The sequence below is a fragment of the Genypterus blacodes genome, unplaced genomic scaffold, assembly GCF_046128005.1.
Source record: "Genypterus blacodes isolate CSIRO-AG114 ecotype Tasmania unplaced genomic scaffold, CSIRO-AGI_Gbla_v1 ptg000053l_1, whole genome shotgun sequence".
NCBI lineage: Eukaryota > Metazoa > Chordata > Actinopteri > Ophidiiformes > Ophidiidae > Genypterus > Genypterus blacodes.
Genome location: NW_027466865.1, coordinates 1116091 through 1135000, shown reverse-complemented (window position 1 = coordinate 1135000; position 18910 = coordinate 1116091). Strand labels below are relative to the sequence as shown.

General features: G+C 46.1%; 1 protein-coding gene across 1 annotated transcript in view; it reads left to right on the top strand.

Annotated features, from left to right (window-relative positions):
* The window catches only part of emid1 (EMI domain containing 1), a 43854-nt gene that overhangs the window by 4546 nt on the left and 20398 nt on the right, over positions 1-18910 (top strand). The window contains exons 2-3 of the mRNA XM_076151088.1: positions 2187-2300; positions 2507-2610. Coding sequence (XP_076007203.1) covers positions 2187-2300; positions 2507-2610 — 218 coding nt within the window. The remainder of the gene's footprint in view (positions 1-2186; positions 2301-2506; positions 2611-18910) is intronic.

Sequence of the window (18910 nt, the reverse complement as noted above, 5' to 3'; positions counted from 1 at the left end):
TGTTTAGTATTGTAGCCGTATGTCTGATGTAGTAAAATTCCGGGCCTGTATTTAAGAAACATGTGGTGCAGATGTGATGCCCACTTGTTTCATGTAAGTTTATGATGGTACAGGTCAAGATATGTCTCACTTTCATTACCATTTCCTCTCCTGGAATACATGTCGTCTCAAGACTTCATCATTCATTCAAGTATTCTTCATTGGTAACTACAAGCTACAGCAGCTAAAGAGGTTAAAGAGGCGCTCATCTTGGTAACCGCTTATCTTCATTTTTAGTTGCTGCTGCTCTAAAATAAATAGTTCAAAGTTCAATATGCACATTTACATAAGCAAAACTGTTATGTTACTACAAGATCCCAGACAGCTTGAAATATCTGGCATGATACAGTTTTAGTTGATATATGAAAAATATTTATCTTCAGCGTTTATTTTTATGCATTTAAAGCCTTAATGACGAGTTAATAAAAAAAAAAAAAGATGAATAACAGTTGCGTCCCTACTTCTGATAGAAAAGAGGAAAGCCTGTGACAGTGCCCTGATGTTTCCCTGAGCTTGCAGGTCTGTGTGCAGCCACCACAACATGTGGAGGCTGTTAATGGGCGCTGGTTCAGGGCTGCTCGGCATCCTCCGCCTTTGGCTGTTTCCTTTAGTGTAAACTCTGCCTCTCTCACACGCACAAACATATGGTCGCACATATTGACAAACAGTCTTTGGTGGGAACAGTCTTCCTCTGTTGCAAACACATTGGCAGCAGAACACACAGATCGTGGTTCTGTGCTATGAGGCGCTCGGGCTCTATACATGCTAGTTATTGTATAAACAGGCTTTAGTAAATGTTTTGTGTGTTTCTCCTGCAGCTAAAGACATATGAAGGTAATCAGGGTATTTGTTCCCTTCATTGTTAATAAGGTCTAATAGTCTCTCAGCATGTTCTCTGTGCTGCCATGTCCCTTGTCCCCTCGCTCTGATGACCAGAGTGATGTAACCAGATTTCACTTTCAAGCTTGAGTTTGGACTATTTTTATTGTTACATTTTGAGATCTGGCTTCTTTTGTCAGTGATGTCATTCTATCAGAAGAGTCATATTAAAACACTGAAGTGAGTGTGACTAGATGTTATTATTTTTCTCACCAGTAATTAATTTAATCAGACTAAAGCAATGTCACGTCAACACCCTAATCACAACAGAATGAGATCATGCGATTGCAGGTCTAATTAAGGCCTCGGCATCCTTCCACTTTTGGGTGTCACCGTGGCTCCCACAGGCCGGTTTGGTCTCTGTGATCACACCACGTTGTTGTTCTTAATGGTGCAACGCAACTCAAAGTCTTGAGAGAGTTTGAGTTGAAAAGAGTTTGCTTGAGAACGTGTTCAAAAAGGCTCCGAAACAAGGTGATGGAGGTGGTTTCCTCCTGTTAGAACAGTAATGGAGCTGAAGTCTTTACTGTGAATCACTGCTCACCCTGCAGAGGCGTTTGATGCTGTAAGTGCAGCTGCTTTTGACATCGCAAAAAATGTCATTTTCATTCTTGGGGGGCTATGAAAAGAGGTGGATATCAGCAGGGGGCCTGAGTAAACCTGCTCAAAGTGATCATCTCCTCAGTGATGAAGTCTTCACTATCAGATCTTCACCCCTAACCTTTACTTAGCACGTTCCCTTTTCTTCACAACCTCTCCAGCTGTGCAAAGTGAATCCTGATAAGGTTTGACGAAGCCTCTCTGGAAAGGGAGTGGACTCGTGACCCAGCTTTGGCCTAACTCACTCTAATCTCTGCATGGGACCCTGTCTTCCCCCTTTATTACCCCCCCAGTGACTCTGCCTCTTCTGAGAGTCACAGAGCCAAATGCTAACGGATGTGTATTGATAGAGGAGGGACCGAAGTGTAAATACAGCCTACAGTGCACTCCTGCAAATCTCATGGCCGATTAAACCCGTGTAAACACCATAAAAGACTTTCAAAAGGAAAAGCTTGGGGGAGGGGGAGAATTGAAAGCAGTGGGCAGAGAACAGCTTATTGAATGTCAGCACACAGCTAATTTCCTTTTGTGAGGGCCACAGTGTGAGTGAACTTCTTTAAAGGTCACTTTGTAAGTCACACTGCACTCAACGTCTCAGATGTTATACTCAAACCTAAAAAGGAGGCGATCCTAACGTCCTCTCCCTCCGTCCCTCCCTCTCTCCTCAGGAACTGGTGTCCTCATACGGTCACTAAGACGGTGACGTGCCAGGTTCAGAATGGGACGATTCTCCAGAGGGTTTACCAGACCTGCCGCTGGCCACAGGGATGTACGGGTGGCAGGTGAGAATGGGAAGTTCTACTATGACTGTCAGTGCCAAAACACAGATTTACAGGCAGAATCACACCTTTGTTCATCTGCTGTGGATGAAAGAGCAGAATGGGCTTCCACTCCGTTGGTGTGGAAGTTCCCTTTAATCCCTTTCGAGTAAAAATACAGGAGCAGAGCAGGAAGTGTGCATAAGTGATTGTGCATGTGTTTCTTTCAGCTACAGGACTGTGGTGCGCCCTTCTTACAAGGTCGTGTATCGAACTGTGACCTCTCTGGAGTGGAAGTGCTGTCCAGGATTCAGCGGTGTGGCCTGTGAAGAAGGTGAGCCAACAGATAGAAGCTAGAAAGAAGGCAAAGAGGACGAGTAGCTCACCAATTGTGACATTCAACAGGTTATTGATTGAGTGACCAGTTTGCATATAATTGCAGACTAAATCAAGCTTGTCTGTGGGGTCGTGACCTCAGTACAGAGGTGATTTCATGATAATCTGACACATGACTCACTTCTAAGAGCGGCTTTAATATCCAAGGCCTGATTCTTATGTACGTTTTTGAACTTTATGGAGCAGCTGCAGTCGAGTCTCTGTCCTCTACCGCTGCTGTTTTCATTTCCAGCTACAGTAGCTGCCCACTACACGCACACACCCACACCCACACACACACTCCTACTCCCAGTGCATAATGACTTCCCCTGGCACCGGCCCCCTCGTCTCGGGAGTCTGAGCGGCAGGGTGGAGTGTGTGTTTATGCCAGGGCCCCGGGTTCGACTGGGCGTAAACTGTAAACCGTTGGGCCTTGCGACACAAAGAACAATAAATGTTTACTGTGGTTGAAGTGGCGGCTTTGTTGTGGTGCTGAAAGTAGAAAGCTGTTCTTTCTCACTGCCAGGTGAGCTTGCGGGCCTGCCAGCGGCTGCTGCACTGTGGCTTTATTAGGAGAGGTGACTTCACTTTTCCTGCTTGCATCACATTTTCACACATGCCTGGATGCACATAGTACGTACGGACGGAGTGAATATTACTCTGCGCACATTATTAACCTTTGTAAATCAACACACTGAGCAGTCAATCCAGATTTTACCCACAAAAGCAAAGGAGCCTTCAGTCAAACGGGGGAATTATCCAATTAAGTTGTTGCTGGAGGAGATTCCCCTATGGTTGTCATGGCAGTAGGGGGCTGTCGAGCCGGCGGGGATTAGCCACTTATCTGAGCGTCGTTCCGTGTGGCTCAGATCACAGGAGGAGCTGAGTGGAAGTGACAGCTCCCATTCACACAGCCTTACTCTCCATCACCATGGATGCTCTCCAAGGCCACCGGCGCTTTGTTCCGCTCCTGCCGTGTGAGCAGAACCCCTTGCCAGCACACAACCTGATACCCGCAGCAGTCCGCCCGGTTCCCTGCTTTAAAGAGAAACAAAAGCTTTCACCGCACGGGCAAAGCTGGAGACCGGGTCGGACTCAAATCTGTTGCCATAGTGTTGCCAAGCGTAGTTAAAGCTGCTCTCAGCGGGAACATGCTTTCATTCCGCTGGTACCTACATGTGGCTCCATATGCAGATTAACAGTCATTTCTTTGTGGATTCTCTCTTAGAATGCGTGACTTTGAGTTATCATTAATTAAAAGGCCAAATGAAGCACAAGAACTAAAGGCGTACACGCTGCTTCAATCTCATAAATTGCAGAAAAAGCTCATTCTGGACACATAATAAAAAATGAATGTCTGTAAAGTCACCACTCAAAGTTTCAGCTTATACATATAAAGTATATATATCTTTGGTCCCACCCTCCATTTGTCCTCCGCTTGTCTGCTTTTCCCCAACTCCATTACAGCAAACCTCAACGCTGTCCCAACCAGCACAAGTCTGATTTATGCATCGAGCCGCTTCGCCTGCCGTCCGGTAGAACCTGTGCGGTCAGCTGGGAGGTAAACTGGTCTCTCTGTTAGTTTTAGATTTCGTTGCGTCCCAAAACCAAACGATGAGATGAATGAGAGAACTTTATGGGAAATGATGGCGCTGCGTCGTCATAGATACTGTGGGTTTGCCTGGATCGTTGGTTGATACAGCCACACTGAGGGCTCCAGAAGTAAAACATTACATCATTCTCATGCTGATAACAAACAAACCTGCTACGTTCGAGTCACAGTGGAGTAAGATAACACTGCATCAGACAGCAACCCTTCAGGTTTGCTCTTGTTTTTTTTTCTCGGGACTTGGCTGGAATTCTCGACTAGTGGTGTAATTACAGGCTCCTAATTGTTTTTATGAGGATTGGGAGATATTGTCTTACTTTTGGACCTGGAACACAATGGTCTTTATCTCTGATTGAGCTGAGAAGAAGAAAAAAAAGGTCTAAGTATTTGCAGATGGAGGCACTTTCATATCCTGCCAGAAACAGGGATTTAATGTATGCCTGGTTGGCTTTGGCATTCCAGCTAAGTAAATGCTTGTTTTCAGATGGGATATCCAAACTTGTAGTACATCAAACAGTAATATCAAAATTATACCTCATTTTGGGGGTAATTTTCTGATATGACAATATCACTCCTACCCTGTAAAAGCAACATTATTACATTAGAGCGAGCTGTCAAATACTTAATCCCGTGCAGGTTGCGTCAGCCTCAGCACACGTTGCAGCAGGGGAAGCCAATTGCAAAACTCGACAGCTGCAGAAAGCTTTGATTTTTGAGTTTCCCTCAGGTGTACTTTGGACAGTTTCCCTCTCTCTCCTGCCCGTCCAAATTGAGATGAAGCTTTAAAAGTGTGAGGATGACACTAAGAGACAGCGGCTGATATCGGGGCCTCTGATTCGATTCATTGAGGAAAGGCGCTTAAAAGCAATATGGCTGCAGCTTATCACAGGAGGGGGCCGACTGTGCAGCAAAACATATGGGAGAATGTAGACTTGAATTAGCACGGCTGTCAAAGCTGTGCCGCGGGGGTCCCCGTCAACCCGTATCTCCCAGCCAAGCGGAGGCTGCGGTTTTTTGGGTCGCAATTACGGCAGGGCTGGAAGGCAGAGGCGCGCTGTCTGTAATAAGCCGCAGAAATGTAATCTGTGTTTTCACAGCTCAGCGCGGCTTATCGCAGGCCTCCACGCTAAACCCTGCGCTTTAAACATCAGTCGGCTGCAGCTTCCCATTAGCAAGGCAGAGTGGGAGTGCGTGGACGTCGGCGTATGCGTCTGTGTTTCTGCCAGAGCGTATATGTGTGGGCGGCAGAGCGAGGTGTCGAGGATTTGTACAGTGAGGGATGCAGCTGTTCAGTGTGATTAGCTGCGTTAATGGAGGCAGGCTTGAGTAACTGTGAGTGGAGGGACCCCAGCCTGAGGTCAGAGGGGAGGGAGCTGAATGAGACCAGATGACCTCCACTCCCACTCCTCTTGGACCACACAGAGCAGAACTGTCAGGGTCATTACAACGAGCAAACACAGAGTCACCTTTCCACTCAGAGGTCGCTGAAGTGGCCCCTCTCTCTCCTCTCTATCACTGGAGTCCTCAGCGTTTGTGTTCTCCCTCTCATTCATTCACAAAATCCATCGCTACTCGCACACACACACCCACAGTATTCACGTATTCATACTGAGAGATCTACAAAGAGGCGTAAACTGTGTGCATACTGGGAGACAGAAAGGCCACAGCCGCTGACATTCTCGGTTATGTAAATGTCCTGCACAGCACAGCACAAAGTACTGAGCCCAAATTGGAAGCAGCTGAAGTTGAGGCAAGAAATTGGATGAGGAACCCAGATGGGATTAGCCACGGGAGCGTCCACCTTTTTCCGTCCTCGCCGCTCTGCTCGGGGGAATTGTCATAACAGCCATTCATTTTCATATAAGGCGGTTCAAATCACCTTACAAGCCAACCTGCAATTAACTCAACTTTTGCAGAGTGTTTCCCTGCTTTATGTCCACCTCTTACTTTTGCTCCCCACATCCAAACTTTTCCCCACCTGGAGGAGGAGATTAAGCGACGAATGTGTAATAAACACAAATAGTTTGCAACAATTTTGTCATGAATTCTGGACCTAATCTTTTCCATTCACATATACATACATACATACGTCTCATGCTGCATTCTCACAATAATCGCACTCCAGACAAAAATGAGAGTCTAGCACGCATGTCATGGATTAGGTATTTATATGGATTTTTTCTGCAAACACAATTAATGACCCATCTGCCTCACAACGCACAGAATGATGTCATGTGTTATGTTGGTGTGCCATCCTAACCATAAATACAATTAGTGAAGTGTTGGGCATGGGATGATAACGGCATCCATCAAGAATCACAATTAAAATACTAACAGCTTAACGTTTCATTTAAGAGAGGCACAGTAAAACTAGAGTAATGTTCTCTTGTGCAGTCTGGGTCATTAAGTTGAGATTTAGAAGTCTAGGCGATAAACTTCCTCGCTCGCACGTACGTCAAATCGCAAACCTGGTGCAAGGCGAAAACATTTTAGAGGAATTTGATTTATTTGATATGTCGTGTCTTTGTGCCGTGGTTGCTGACGTACATCCTCAGATGTTTTTAGATGAATGGCAGTGAGCTTAAAGAAACAAGGCTGAATCGTTTTTTAGAGTTTCATTCAAACTTAACCTTGAATCTGCGTTAGGTTTTATGCATCTGGCTCCTGGACTGGAAATGCCTCTTCTGCTCACTGATTTATTTATTGTTTCCTGCACTCAGAGACAAATAAAGTGGGCCGAGTCAGCTCTCTCAAAAAAAAAAGAATAGAAAACCTTTAGGGATGAACGAAGACACACACCTTTTGCAAAGGAACACACTTACACACACAGTAGCAGCAGCTGGGATTTTCTGTTCCCAACCTAGCAGAAGGGATACACAGAGTCTCGCAGATTAACACAGGGATGTGAACCAGGGGGAGGGGCTTCATGTTATCTATATACTCTATTTCCTTTTGCCATGTTTATATGCACGACTACACATTACTTATCATCATTACTGTCTCTCCCTCTTTATGTTTAAGAAATAGCCTCAAAAATATTCTATAACCGCTCGTTGTTATGTCATCAGATGCTGTCTTCAATAAGAAATATTTGGCAAAAAAAACACAGATACACCCGAGGACTCATCATCCTGTACCTCTAAACTCCAGTGGAGGTGGGGGATCATGCAGGATCAACGTCTCTGATCCGCCTGCTGACTGATGTCATTAAAGCTGCATTAACCCCGTCTGCTCCCTGCCTCTCAGCATATTGCCGTCTCTCAGCTCGCAGGTATAGAATGGCATGTGTGCAGGTAACTGTATAACACAGCAACTACTGTCCCGAGGCAGCTCTGAGTAGGTAATGAAGCATATTTGGCATTTTGACGTCAGCGGCAAGACAATGGCGGCATTGATAGCGCGGGAACATTAAGGGTGCTGGGGGTTCCATATAGCTGTGATGGGTGCAGCTGACCCCATCGCTGCCCTGTATCAGAGTGGAAAGGCAGGTGATCTAATTCACAACAGCAGCGTTATTGTAAACCGTCAACCCGTGACTATTATTTGTAATTACAGTGAATTATCCACCGCCCTCCTCTGTTGTTTAATTGCATTTCTCTCTGGTTCCTCTTATGCGTTTCTCATTTTCCTTCTCTTGTTTATTACGCTGCAGATGTTAATCCCTCTGAAATCCACTCCCACTTTCACCACCTCACTGCAAAAAAGAAATATGGTTCTCAGGCTCTTGCTTGGGGCTGAGTCGTATCTCTCTGCGGTGTCTGTCCACTCCCAGAAGTCTTGATGATCTGGCTGCTCATTTGTCGCTGTTTGGTGTTCATAAACATATACAACACCACATGAGAGGGACTCGTAGTGTTGTGGCTCGGTGGGTGGGGATTTTATGAAGCCGACAGTCAGACCTCCTTCACTCCCCTGTGCACTAAAGCACAAACAGACCACCACATCACAGGGATCCTGCTGGGGTGTGTTGTGGTGACATCATTTATAGCCGTTTATATCAGAGACCTCCCAAATACCTCCCCGGTCCAGTCTCATTTTCCCAACACTTAAAAGTGGTATGGGTGCACGGAACGTTCATGCCCCTGTCTGACTTTTAAGCCAGACTTCAACCTGGTCTTTGCCTGTATTTCCATTTGCTCATGTGGTTGATGCGGTGCCCCGGAGGGGACGAGGGGAGAGCGGCTGATGGTTGTGATTAGTTCTGGATTTGAAGACGAGGAGTCGAGAGGAGGTTTGGGTGAACTGCACCAGCAGACGGTCTAATTAGAGACATGCCTGGTTGGCTTTCAGAGCTCAAAACTGACAGACGAGCAGGCATTCCGCTTGAGGAACCAATCGTGTTGGCCAAAGTGAAATGACCTCATTTGATTGGCCAGAAGACAGAGACAGTGAAGGATAGAAAACATGTCTCTTGAGATCAGATTTCTGATATATGAAGCTGAGGCTATACATGGCTGGCTTAGAGGAACTTTCCTTTATGCATTAAGCTGCAATCAAAGACACGACTTTGTCTGTTCAGGGCAGATGGACTTCAGTATCACTGCACATAATGTTTGACTCAATGTGTCCTCTATTTTTCACAATGTGCTGTTATTTCAATACTTGTGGTCCTTAATAATACTTTTTTAATAATCTAAGTTGAATGATCCATCCCAAAAAGGTTTAGGAGTGATGTTAGCCCCAGTATGGGATTTTTTAAGATCTCAAATAGTGATATTGGCGGTTGGGTTTTACGTCATGTAAGACGGAGCTTATATCTCCTTTGCTGTCCTGCATCCTCTGCCATCAAATCTCTCCAATCACACACCTGTGGCCCTGTACGTGTGCTTGTGTGTACACTAATGTAGGTTAAAGTTAACAGTCGTGAGAGGATTATGATGAAACGTTTGATTGGGAATCAAATACGGTGGTCATCATCAGGTGTTGCATTCAGGAAGTACGGTAGACTCCAGTGGCCCAGGTCTAGTGTTTGGATGAGGAGGATGTGGTGGTGATAGCGGCGGTGTGAGGCAGCGCCGGGGCCCTGAGCCAGAGAGGCCCAGCGCGGTGAGCTCATTAACAACAGGACGTACCTCTGAACCTCCAAACCCAGGCCTGCATTCCGCCTGCTCCACTGCCCCCCGGGAGTCATCCAGGGGGGGCTTTGACGGCCCTGGTGTTTTGGTTGGACGGCCGCCACAGCAAAAACGAGTCGAGCCGTGCATGACAACCCCCAAGCCCTCATGCCAGCCCCCCCAGCCTGCCCCTATCAGGATCATAAATACAGTCCAGAGAGGGCGTCTGTGTGTTCCTGCTTCCTCAGGTGTTTATGACTCTCTCACTCCCTCTCGCTGAGCTCACAGCCAGAGCCTGGCAGCAAACAAACACTCGCAGGCATTACGCCACAGCGTCTTTACAGCAAACACCTGTTCTCATAAGCGCAGACGCACATGGTTTATGCATAGACACACACTTTCACAGGCTGATATTAAACATGAGTTCACACACCACAGATGACTTTAGGTCACACAAACAAAAAAAACAAAACAGTGAGCCGTACTTGCCGAGTTATAGTAATAAACAAACCTGATACAGAGCACACACACACACACACACAAACACACACACACACACTCTCTCTCTCTCTTACACATGCATACATGCAGCTGCTGCCTGTGTGATCTATGACAGACAAGGTGACAGGGCAGTAAATCATCGCTACAGTGCCAGAGCAGACCCCAGATTTAGAGTCCGAAGTGCTCCGTCTGCGTGTGGGTGACGGGATGAGGGAAAAAAGATAGAAGGTGATGTCATAGCTCTTTATTTCTGTTTGTGTCCACCATGTTGTCTTCCTAAAAAGCTCCTTCTTACCTGTGGGGGACCGTGTGAGCCTGCGTCTCGCTCTATCTGGGGAGACTGTGGCTGCCACTCAGATAGCACACGGAGCAGAAATGTGTGTGAAATCACTCAAATAACCCAAATTTACAACGCCTCTATTGACTTTAGTTTAACGCATGTAACATTATCTAGGTCAGGGGTTCAACTGCAATGTGGGGAAACTGCAGTGAAAGGTTTCTGTAAGGTACCAACATGCACAGACTTCATCATTATGTGCATTATACAACTTAAGTGGTTGAGGAAGTAAAATCTGAGGTTAGTTGTAAGCATAGCCCGAATACCTCAACTTTAATAGAACCACTATCAGAGTCATAGTATCTATCAGGAATCAGTTAAATGTTGACACTGATATCTCAGAAACCACAGCTGTACAAGAACAGGATCTGTGCTGCCTGCCCGCAAATTGGTCTCTCCCAGTCTCTTCAAATCAGTAAAACCCTCCTCGGACAACCCCCATCATCATCATTACATCCCTATTTACAAAAGACCAAAAGGATTACCCTTAGTTAATGCGTTTTATATGAACCACTGCGCTTTGCCCGTGTAAACCGAGCCACTCCAGCACACACAGAGAGCTATTGAGGCGGAGGTTCTTTGGTTCTTGACTTGAGACAAAGCAGAGAATCACAGTTTGTTCTGAAGAGTTCCGAGCTCAGTTCTCAGCCCCTCTTTCTCTCTCTCTCTCTGTCTCTCTCTCTCTCACGCTTGGCCCTTGTCAGACAGGGTAGTAATCTGTCCAGTGTCTCCTATTGAGGAAAAGCTGTGTGTGTAAATCGAGAATGGTCGAAAGCGTGGCGCAGCCCCAACGCCAGGTAGGAAAACACAACAGGAGCAAAGGAGAGGAAAGGAGGAGGAGGATGTGCTTTCCTTCCTCTCCTCCTGTCATGAGCTGGCAGTAGGTGAGGAATAGGATGGCACTGTCATTAACTGCATGTGCAGGAGGGAAGGGGATCCAGGGGTTTTTCTTAGCTGGAAAAAGAACGAGAAGCAGGCTGGAGAATTTTCCACAAGCTTGGAACCACAAAAGCTCCTTTGACTTCACTTGAACCATCTTCTCACAATCTGACTGAAGTTTCTAAATGACACTTGATGCTGGGTCAGTTTTAGTGCCGACACCCTGGGCTCTTTGTGACCGTGTTGTAGCCATTCTGCACCGAGCCCCTGGGTGTAGGCGGGAAGCAGCGGGGTAGCCACGAGGACGCCAAAGGGGTGAAAGGCCAGAGAATTGAGGGGGACCAGGGTTTGTGCTTTCTTGCAGAATAATGAAAACCATTGTCCCTTATGGGGCAGCACTGTATCCACACTATCATAGGAAATTTCGACATACTCATTTGGTGACAGTCTTAAATTTCAGGCTGAATGTTGTGAGCAAGTCATACGAAGGAGGACAATGTCTCCCTTTTATCACTTGGGTATCACTAAATCAAAGGGAAGATTAAAGCCAAAGAGAGCGACGTACAAATGTCTTCGACGTGGAGGAACAGGAAGACGATTGCCTGAGATTGTCAGAGAGAATGGAGCCCACTTTGTATTGCATTCATTTCCCTTTACAGTTGTGGTTTCCATGTCCTTTTTGCTCCCGTTTTCCCTTCATCTCGTCTGGGAGACTGGAATGCTGTGGCCACTGTGGACACCTGCCAGACGTAAATAGAGTCCTGAGCTTGTTATTTGTGATAGTTGAGTCCAGGCCTTTGTGCTAATGCGCTCACCGTATCTCTCGAAATGTGTTTGTGTGCATTCGTGACGGTGGCCGCACACTGTCTGATCTCTTTAGAGTTGGTTGAGGGCACGCGGCGAGATGAATTACATTACTTTTTTCTTTTTTGCCAAGATGGAATTCCTTTCCCTTTGGCTTCACCTGACGGTGCAGAAACCTTAGAACCTGAGCTACCACAAGGTCACCTTTTGTTCCAGAAGTGCGGCTGAGTGTGCTGCGGCGTCACAGGAGGTTCTCACTTCCCATTCAGGCTCCAGCAGGCTGAGCGTCAGCAGCGAGCAAACGCGCCCTCGTCTCTCGAGTCGTTCCAAAGGATTTGACGTTAGCGCGGCGGGACGAAGGGGGTCGAACGCGAATGGCTATCATCAACAATTGGCCTCCGTTCGCTTCTCTTGATTATGTGTCGTTTGAAAGAAAGACAAAGTGAAACTGTAGATGTTGAAAGCAGCATAATCTTACACAGCTGAGTGTAAAGAGAAGAAAGAGAGATGTGTGTAACAGCTAAAGAATGCTATGGAATGTGAGTTAAATTCTGCCTCCAGCATAGAAAAAATCTTTGATGTTGCAGATTTTGCTAAATAATCCATTTCATTCCTCCCCACAATGCTGGAGGGATTTTCTTTTATTTTTTTATCACAGTTTCTTACGTATGTCATTTTCCTGGCTGTCCAAAACTTTCCCCATGGCTGATATGACATCTTTTATTGCTTCTAGGGCAAATCAGGTCACTAAAGTCTTAAGTATGTTTCATATTTGGGGAGAAGTGAAAGCTTAAGGGGCAAATCAGGTGAGCAGAGTGCTGAACTGGTTCAAAGCTACAGTTGTGGAAAGGAGCCAACGAGCGCATAATCACTGCATGTGGCCCCAGTTTGTCCATCTAGTCCAACTGAAAAAGACATGGATGCCTCTGGGAGCTCACAGTCTGTTAGCTCAATTGAGTGGAGTTGTGCCAAAGTGTCCAAGCAATTGTGTAACTTCTACAATAAAATGAAATAGAATAAAAATCACAACTCTGTGGATTATGTGACAGGCTCAGAACTTATCAATCAAAAACTGTTAATCCTGTTACTGCCATTTTCTCCAGAGGCTTCCGATCATAGTCTGCCATGACATCATTCGGTCACCAAGTGTCACATTAACACCTTGCAAACTGTATGTGGTTGTTATGTGGATCGTGCCGTCATGTCGCCTGAGTCGAGTGTAAATTTGCGATGCAGTTCGTACAGCTGGGACGCATTTGTGAGATAAAAATCTGCTTCCAAGTCGACATCTCCACACCTTGTCCTCCCATCTCTGCTCGCTCTCCTTCGTCATGTTACTTTATATCAGGAATTGCCACTTGATGTAAACGGCTTCCACCACCTGGAATGCAGACAGCGACAGATTTGTTAAAATGAATGATCAACCACAGAACAGGGAGGAAACAGGCTTTAATAACGACCTAACACCTGTTCAATACATGGCTTCATGCAGATAATGAATCCAAATACATACAATACTGTTATGACTGTATCAAGTCTTTACTAATAGGTTTAATCGACAGGATTTTTTTTGCAAATCCTGTCAGTTTTCTTAAAAGTTTTGCACATTTTAGATCTGACACTGGGAACACTCCAATGTCAATTCACGCATGACATTTGTATGAATCGGAAAATAATTTAACATTTTATATGCAGGGAACGAGTGATCCACTGCACATATTCTTTTTTTGATATTTGTTTTTATTGAAGCAAACATTTTACATGACATTGTGCTCACAGTTGTAGGATATTCTGGAGATCATTTTTTATACAGAGAGGGAGAAGAGGAGAGAGAGAGAAGTAAGGTTGTATTATTAATACTATTGTTGTTGTTCAACTTTATATGTAGAATACAAGTAGATTGAAATTGCAATGATCTCATAGGGTAAATATAGTTTTTACAGGATGATGTCATACAGCAATGTAGGGTAGTACAAATGGCATCATAGGCTGGGGCAAAGAAAAGGAGAGAAGAAAGAAACAAAAAAAACCCCACTGCACATATCTACGCGTCGTCACTAAACTTTCTCTCTGTGGAATCAACAACGGGCGCCTGAAGACTTACAATAAGTGCTAAAACAGCACAAAATGACTTTAATTTCCGCTCAACTTGGGGACTCGTCATCACTCCACTTGGTGGTTTCATATGTATCTTAAGCCTCCATAAAGCTTTGAACTAAAATAGGTTTTAAGAGTCGTCTGGTATAGACACTTTCATGTCGATGGGTGTATGATGAGTTTTCAAGCTTGATTCGTGCCAAATTGAATTTTCACAGCTTTCGTGTGTAGTTTAACATTCGGCAGATGAAACAAAAAGGGCAGCACCCTTGTCGGCACGATTCCCTTTTCATTTGTACATGTGTGGGGTGATAGGAGGACACGCAGGCTTAATCTCTTAATAATCGCTTTTATGAATCAATTAAAAGTGAATAAGTGGCTGAGCAGAGTGAGTGTAAGAGGATTAGGAGGTCATGCGAGGTGCCGTCCGTGGTTTTGCTTCACCGCTACACCTTGAAACCTTTAATAACCTCCCGTCTGTCTCGTACTCGCAGATGCAGCAGGTTCTGTCTCAACCTGCAGACACACTATTCCACTAGATTCTGTTACTGTGAGAGGAGGAAATGAGGGCGCACTTGTTTTTCTCGTACACACACTTTCTCCGTCTCGTAACGTGCGACAGCTTGATATACTTCAGACATTTTTGGGCCTGCAGTCGGACAGGGACACATCCATCCTAGACCTCCGGATCGGCTGCAGAGGAGGACAGATACAATACCCAAACACACACTGACAAACACACACAAACACACACCCAGACACGGCAGACAGGCCAGATGTTTTATGATATAGTGGCGTGTTAATCTTTTGAGCTGGGAGTTCAGCACTTCACCTCTGGTTGCTGTGACTGGGCCTGTTCTGATAAATGGCACCCCAGTGGACATGCATGTGATTTAGACCCTCTAACACATAACTCAAGTCATTACCTCCACTGGCTTCTTCATGCTTTATAAAAACCCTGGTAATGGAACTTCATCGTTGAGCTCACTGCCTTTTTAAAATTATTCAGTCACCACTAAAATACATTAAAACTGCTATAACAATGATATGATTCCTGAAATAACATTTACTCTCATGTAGTGACTCTTAAAGTGCTGCTGCTCTCCATGTGGCGTCTGCTTCTTCTCTCTCTGTTGTTTGATTTTTCTGGATTTCCTCCCCGTCATCAAAATAAGCACACATGTTTGGTGAATGCTTCTGCCCTTGCCCTTGACCCAGGCACTAAGCTGTAGACTTGGGAGTTGTTCCCCAGGCACCGCACTGTGGCCGACACGTAACGGGTTCTTTTCCCTGCCGGAATTAAAAGGTAAATGTATCTGTATGGATTTTGAGCCTTGTCAGATCTTGGTCTTCATCATAATCACTTGAATCTTCCTTTTGCCAAGACTTCAGTAAAGATTCTCTGCGTCTTTCATTCTATGGTGCAATAAAGATGTTGCCTTGATAATTTAAGGGGTTAATTAGCGCGATGTGGCACTATTTACCGACGTGCTTGAAGTGTCTCGGCGTAGAAGTTTGCTTTCAGACTTCCCTCTCCCCGATCAGCACTTTCTCACAGTGTGGGGGTGTGTGGGTGTGTGTGGGAGCCCTGTGAAGAGTGTTGCTGAACAAACTTTTGCCAGTGCCAGTTGGGAGGCGTTTGAAGGACGGCTTGGGAGCCTTTGTAATGCAGCGGCCAGATAAGAGCCGCGTCCACCGCGTCAGCCCCTGCCGGAGGCCTCGCTGGGTCCGCTGACCCCTGTTGACCTGGAACTGTGATCACACGGTCTGTTTTATTAGCTGACAGGAGGACGTGATTGATGGCTCGGTATTATTCTCTGCTCCTTTGGCCTGTTGTTTCTCTCTGCTGTAAAGCCAGTGATGGTTCTCCTTCCCTGTTTTGATCTCTGCCTTTCCCGTTCCTCTGATCCTGTGATCTGCTTCTACTCCGCTCTCCTCTCTCTCTCTCTCTCTCTCTCTCTCTCTCTCTCTCTCTCTCTCTCTCTCTCTCTCTCTGTGTATGTTCGTTCTCTTCTCCTTGTGTGCATGTCTTCACACAGTCGGCTGTGTCTGTAGGCATGTTGTGTTGAAGTGCCTGTCAGAGATAAGACCCTCATGCTGGAGTGATGGCAGAAGCGCAGAGGATGAAGGGAGTGAAGACGGCATGTATAGAAGCATCTCTAATCTTTATCTCCTTCTCTCTCTTCCTCACTCTAATCTTGACTCCCTTTTCATTCTTCCTAGTTTTGTTGACTTCTCTGAGTGATTTCGAACGGGGGCACTAAACTAATGTAAAGTGTGAGAGAGGTTTTGTGTGGTATTGACCAGTTTGATATGAGTGCTGTTACTTGTCTGTACTGTGATGAATTAGACTATTAAGACTTGCACAGGGACCAAATTCAATCATGTTATGGTGTTGGAATGGATTTATTTCAGAGTTTAATCAAAGTTTTTGACGTGTATGCAGTACGTGGTTCAGCACTCAAAAAGATTGAGATCTACTGAATCCCGACGCTCAGAATCGCCTCCATCTTCCCCTGTGGATCCTCCCGCATGAGCATCAAATAGAGCTGATAGACCACCGGATGTTTTAGGCGTCTCAGGTTTACATACAGCAGCCTCATCAGACCCTGATCTGGAGATGAAGCGGTGATAAAGACGTGCTGATGGCACAGCTGAGGTGCCTTGAGTTTATCATGCATACTTACATCCAATGATTCAAAACACAAAAGAACCGTTGGCTCTGCCTGCATGAAAGCTTTACTCCATCTGTCAGACCAGGCAGACGAGAGACAGGAGCACATGTTTGAGTAACATTGGCCAGACCTGAGACATTGGGGTGAGGAGGGGGGAGTGTGGGGAGGGGGACTGGGGGGGGGGGGAAGTGCGCTCTTCCTCCAGACAGAGCAGAAATAGAACATGTCGATGCACAATGGCACCTGTGCAGAGATCACACACGACACACAAAGAGCATTCATGGATAATCTTCCATCTGCGCTCAGAGGACGAAGTGCCGACACACCAAGATATCAGGCAGCAGCTTAAATTGCACAGGCAGCATTTTCAGCATCAGATGGCAGCTTTGTCAGAGCCGCCTGTCATTGTCTTCCCTCTCTGCAGGGGGCCGGAAAGACCCCTGAAGGTCATTCTGTTCATTATTTCGTAATGAGCATGTAAGACACGCCGGTATACATGTTTGTGTGTGTATTTTTGTGGTTTGTGTGTGTGTGTGTGTCTCTATGTAAGTGGGTCTGGCATTAAGAAAGAGATGCTGTAGATACTCTGGGCTATTCATGGATGAGCCTGTGGAATTCCTGCACACAATGATGAGTGTGCTGCACCAAATGCTTGCCTCTGGTATGAATATTGCATACACACACACACACACATACACATATACACACACACACACTTCCTGTTAATATTAGTCAAATGTTGGGATGTAGGGATAAAGTCCGTTTATTTTCGGAGTGTGCCTTGAGACTTTAGCAATGTTGGCTTGTTTTATTCCTGACTGAAGAACAAAGCTCTGAAATCTCGGCCATCTCTGTCTGTTTGACTTGCTGCGGGCTATTTGCTCATTCACACACCGAACACACCGCAGTATTCCGATAACGGCTCCCAGCGCTTCCTCTGTGTTGTCTTAAATAGATTAAGAAGGACCATTATCCAAGAGAATTGTTTTTCTGCCAGGGGAAAGGTCAGAGACGCCTTTGGTGCGGCGCGGATCCGTCCTGGTGTTTGTTTTGTCTGTCATCTGTTTGGTTGGATGTAGGTTAAGCCAGTGTAAAGACGGCAGCGGTGAAGCTCGTGATCTGCCGGGGGAAGTTCCCGGATAGCCATACAGTCTGCCGTGTATATTTCACAAATGCACGTTTCATGTATGTTCTCCTGGTGAAAGGCGTTCCTTATGCTGTGTAAAGTGGATGCATGACAGAGGAAAGCCATGATTAAAATCTCCCTAGTTTGTGATTTGCGCTGTGTTTGTGTAACCTCTGCACGCCGTCATCCAGCACATACGCATTACTGCTGGCGTTTCAGCTCAGATCCCGCAGACCGGGTTTAGCGCCGCGCCAGATTAGTGCAGGTTTGACCCCCTCCAGGTGTGTGTGGCCTGTGTCACCGTCTCATGTCTCGGATGGTGGTGTTGTGTTCCCCCGGTGCCCCTCGTCCTATGAGTCTACCTGAGTACAGGTTCAGTGTTCCACACACGCCATCACCCTGAACCCAAAAAGCCCAATCAGCTTTGATCCCACCCTGCGGCCCTGGGAAGTAAGTGGGGTCTAATCCCCAGAAAGCCTTAGAAAGACACAGCGGAATGCCTGGCACACAGCACACCATTCACCCGGGGATTAGACTGAGAGAGCTCAGCTTCACACAGTCATTTACTCCACTCTCTCCGTGTGTGTGTGTGTGTGCGTATGCGTGTGCGTGTGCGTGCGTGCGTGCGTGCGTGCGTGCGTGCGTGCGTGCGTGCGTGCGTGCGTGCGTGCGTGCGTGCGTGCGTGCGTGCGTGCGTGCGTGCGTGCGTGCGTGTGCGTGTGTGTGTGCGTGTGCGTGTGTGTGTGTGTGTGTGTGTTCCCTTGTCTATGTGCATACTGTATATACAATTATTCAAAGACGCCCTGTATCCAGTTTATTCGCTATCATTAACCGGATACAAAATCTAGAAAGTTCTGCCTTTTCAAAGCAGCCTGAGAGACACTTTGCTCCTATCTGCTCTCTGAAGTCCAAATCTCAAATCTGTTCTCATTTCCAGCCTTGTTTTGATGGGCGCTGAAAATCTTCACTTTGAAGCCAAAGCCTTTGTGCAGAAGATGAAGGTGTTTCCATTATAAAACTACTCGATTATGAGGCCTAGAAATGATGACAACGCACAAAACACAGTCAAAAGGCTCCTTCTGAAAAGTTTGGAGCTAAATTAGGATCTTGCTTTACTCTCTGGATTCAAGCACTAAAACTTTTCGACAACAAAGTCGTCTCTCATGTTGACTGAGTG